This window comes from Bos javanicus, chromosome 8, assembly GCF_032452875.1.
Source record: "Bos javanicus breed banteng chromosome 8, ARS-OSU_banteng_1.0, whole genome shotgun sequence".
NCBI lineage: Eukaryota > Metazoa > Chordata > Mammalia > Artiodactyla > Bovidae > Bos > Bos javanicus.
Window position 1 is genome coordinate 28,680,793 of NC_083875.1, and position 3,345 is coordinate 28,684,137.

General features: G+C 47.7%; 1 protein-coding gene across 1 annotated transcript; it reads right to left on the bottom strand.

Annotated features, from left to right (window-relative positions):
- Positions 1-1,847: 1,847 nt before the first annotated feature.
- On the bottom strand, positions 1,848-2,760 carry LOC133253396 (aldo-keto reductase family 1 member B1-like). The gene has a single exon (XM_061427039.1). The coding sequence runs from the start codon at positions 2,664-2,666 to the stop codon at positions 2,148-2,150; it is 519 nt and encodes a 172-aa protein (XP_061283023.1). The 5' UTR covers positions 2,667-2,760; the 3' UTR covers positions 1,848-2,147.
- Positions 2,761-3,345: the final 585 nt, after the last annotated feature.

Here is a 3,345-nt window from a genome sequence, read left to right on the forward strand (position 1 = left end):
CAGGCCCCAAAGTTAATATATAAAAAAGCATTGTATAAACTGTACAGTCCCCGAAGTGTTGGGCCTGAGTGATATCATCAAGAGCTTTGTCCTAGGTTGAGAATTTGATTTTCAACCCAGCTCCTCAATCTGAGTAAGCTATGGGGAAGTGTCAAATCAAGGTAGACTTCGGCAAGACAAGCCTGCCAACAAAGAAGCACAAGGCACCCAACATTTACAGAAATACAAAACGGATTCCAAGAGAAGCAGGGCGTGTAGGGCGTGCCTCCCTTGTCACACGGACTCTGAGGCTGTGGTCCCTGTGTGAGGCCATCCTCAAAGTCCCAGACGAAGAATCACCTTGGGACATGCTGCTTACCTGGGGCTGTCAAGGTTCTGTGTAAAAATGCCCAGGTTCTAGGGTAAAAAATGAAGTGGCATGGATTCACTTCCCCGCTCAAAAGCATCAGCCCTATCTGAAATTTACTCCAGCCCATGGCCAAATTAATCATTGTGATTGGGTCATGCAACAATTAAAGAGAAAAGCTTCGTTCTTATGTTTCCAAAGGTCCGGTTTCATTTCCCTAAAACCAGTCAAGCTCTTAGTCTGGAAAATGAGCTGAATGCTGAGAGAAAAAACTAAGTGGAACCAGAAACTTCTAATATTTTGTTTTAACATAAGAGTATAATAAGACAGAAGTCACATTTCATTTCACAAAAGCTTACAGAGGCAAACTCTTGCAGAGGGGAGGTATGAGCCTGATCCTGAAATCGACAGGACCCTGTGGGGCTTCTGGGCATGGAGGCCTGTCCGTGTCCCCCGTTTCTTATTTGTAGGGAATAGGCCTCAGCCTCCATGACCTTCCTTGAGTTCCAAAGCACAGATTCAAACAGTTGCTAATCAGGGAAGGAAGGGGATGCAGAGATTAGGGAGGAATAGCCAAGAAACAATTGTGTAGCTTTGAGACAGGGTCTTGGTTCTGTCTTAAGTGATGCACAGAACAATATCTTTGAGCTCTTTATAGAACCAAAACCTCTTGGCAAGTGGATTTGTATTCATTCCAGAGAAGACTACCTGAGGCCAGATTAATGAAATCAGAGAGGCTCATCAAGAGGTTATCTAAGACCAGATTAAGGGAGGGCAGGCCCTGCACATACCCAAATCTTATCAGCAACCCCGTCCCTGAACCACTGCTGTAAAACCCCTCACCAAATCCGCACAGGTTGGGACACTTCGTTTTTCAGGGGCATGAGCTTGCTGTGTACCCACTGTCTGGCAAAACAATAAAGCTATTCTTTTCTACTTTAGCCCAAACTCTGTCTCTGAGACTTGATTCAGCACTGATGCACAGAAGCTGAGTTTTTGGCATCAGTGTCAGCCTGATTACTTAAAGGGAATTCTGGAGAGCCCATTAAGCCTCACAGCTTTCCCACCCACCATGTAGGAACCACATGTGGTACATCCCCAGGCATGTCCTCTCTTTGCCATGCAGTCAACCTGAGGGCAGTCCTCCTCCTTGTCCTAAGAGCCATAGGTAAGGCACAGAACTCTCAAAAAGGATCAAAATCCTACCAGGTGGAACACTGACATGGTCATTACTGGGGCAGACAGGACTGCCAGGGAGAGAGTGAGAAGGGAGGAGAGTCAGGGACCCTGTGCTCAGGAACTTCAACATCGCTGGCTGATCCAAAGAAAAGCTTATAAAAGAGCCTGCAAAGGTTGTTGTTTCACAAGCACCCTGCAAAGGAAGAGGGCATTATTATCTCCACTTTATTTATTTATTTATTTTTTTAACTCATAAGAGCATTTTTTATTTGAGGCAAAGAAAAGCCTAGCTGAAAGGATTACAGTTCCAAGCAATCAAAACCCCACTGTTAGAGGCACTATTCTGACTTTGTGAATTCAATTTAGAAAAGAGTATTTGGGTTGCATGTTCCCCAGATCCCCAGACTAGAAGGGCAAAGGAAAACTGAAGAGACTTCTACTAATCTACTGATTCTGCTCTTTGGACCCGACACCAAGCTGGCCGAGCCCTCGCGGGTTTGTCTAGAAGTCGCTGACCCACCACTGAGGGACACGGGCCAAATTACGCTACACACAAGAAGAGTGAGGTGGGAGACGGCGGGTCACCTGGGCAAGGGCAGGCGCCCGCAGCTTCAGAATGCCTTCAGAACTCCTCGTGGAAGGGGTAATCCCTGTGGGAGGCACAGCTCACCAAGGCACAGGCCCTCCAGTCCCTGTTGTAGCTCAGCAAGGTGTTCATATCCTCCTTGTCCAGTTCAAAGTCAAAGACCTGGAAGTTCTCAGCAATGCGTTCAGGCGTCACTGACTTGGGGATCACGATCAGGTTCCTCTGTATGGGGAATCGGATCAGCACCTGGGCTGTGGTTTTATTGTGCTTGTCTGCAATCGCTTTGATCCTGGGGTCCTCCAGTATGGAAGGGTCCTCGGGCTTGGCCCAGGGCCTGTCGGGAGAGCCGAGGGGACTATAGGCAGTCACCACAATGCCTTTGGAGTTGCAGTACTGGATTAACTTCTCCTGAGTGAGGTATGGGTGGCACTCGATCTGGTTAACCGCCGGCTTGTATTTTAAGCCAGGTTTGTTTAAGATCTTCTCCACTTGGAGATGGTTGAAGTTGGAGACTCCAATAGCTTTCACCAGCCCTTCGTCCACCAGCTCTTCCATGGCCGTCCAGGTATCCACGAAATCTTTCTCACTGGGAATCACGTTGCCGTCCTCATCCAATGGGAAGAAGTCTTTCCCAGGCTTCCTTTAAATATGAGAAAACCAAGACTTGTGGAGGTCAAGTAAGCACCAGGTTAATGGGAGACTTGGGACTTGAACACAGGTCTCCAGACCCTTGTAGGTCAGTTGGTAAACAATCTGCCTGCAATGCAAGAGACCTGGGCTCGATTCCTGGGTCAGAAAGATCTCCTGGAGAAGGAAATGGCAACCCACTCCAGTATTCTTGCCTGGAGAATCCCATGGACAGAGGGGCCTGGCAGGCCACAGTCCATGGGGCCGCAAGAGTCAGACACAACTTAATGATTAAACCACCACTCCAGACCCTGCGGTCTTTCAAATGAAACAAGGGAAGCTTTTCCAGTGCTCAAGCACCCCGGGAGTCAAGGGAGCTTGTCCTTCTTCAAAGATGTTTAGAGATGCTCATGCTCATGGTTGAACACAGGCTCTGAGAACCAAGGATGAAGAGGAAGAGAAACTCCTTTCTCAGTAAGCCTAAGAATCTATTCAATATTCTGGACACTATGTCATCAAAGGATTCTGATTTTCCCTGTGTGAGGTGGGGAGATGTGCTGGAGAGATTTGAACATCCAGTCCCTGGTCTCTACTTTGAACAGCTAGC

Excerpts from the sequence above, each read along its gene's own strand:
- LOC133253396 (XM_061427039.1), bottom strand. The coding sequence starts at position 2,666 with ATGGAAGAGCTGGTGGACGAAGGGCTGGTGAAAGCTATTGGAGTCTCC.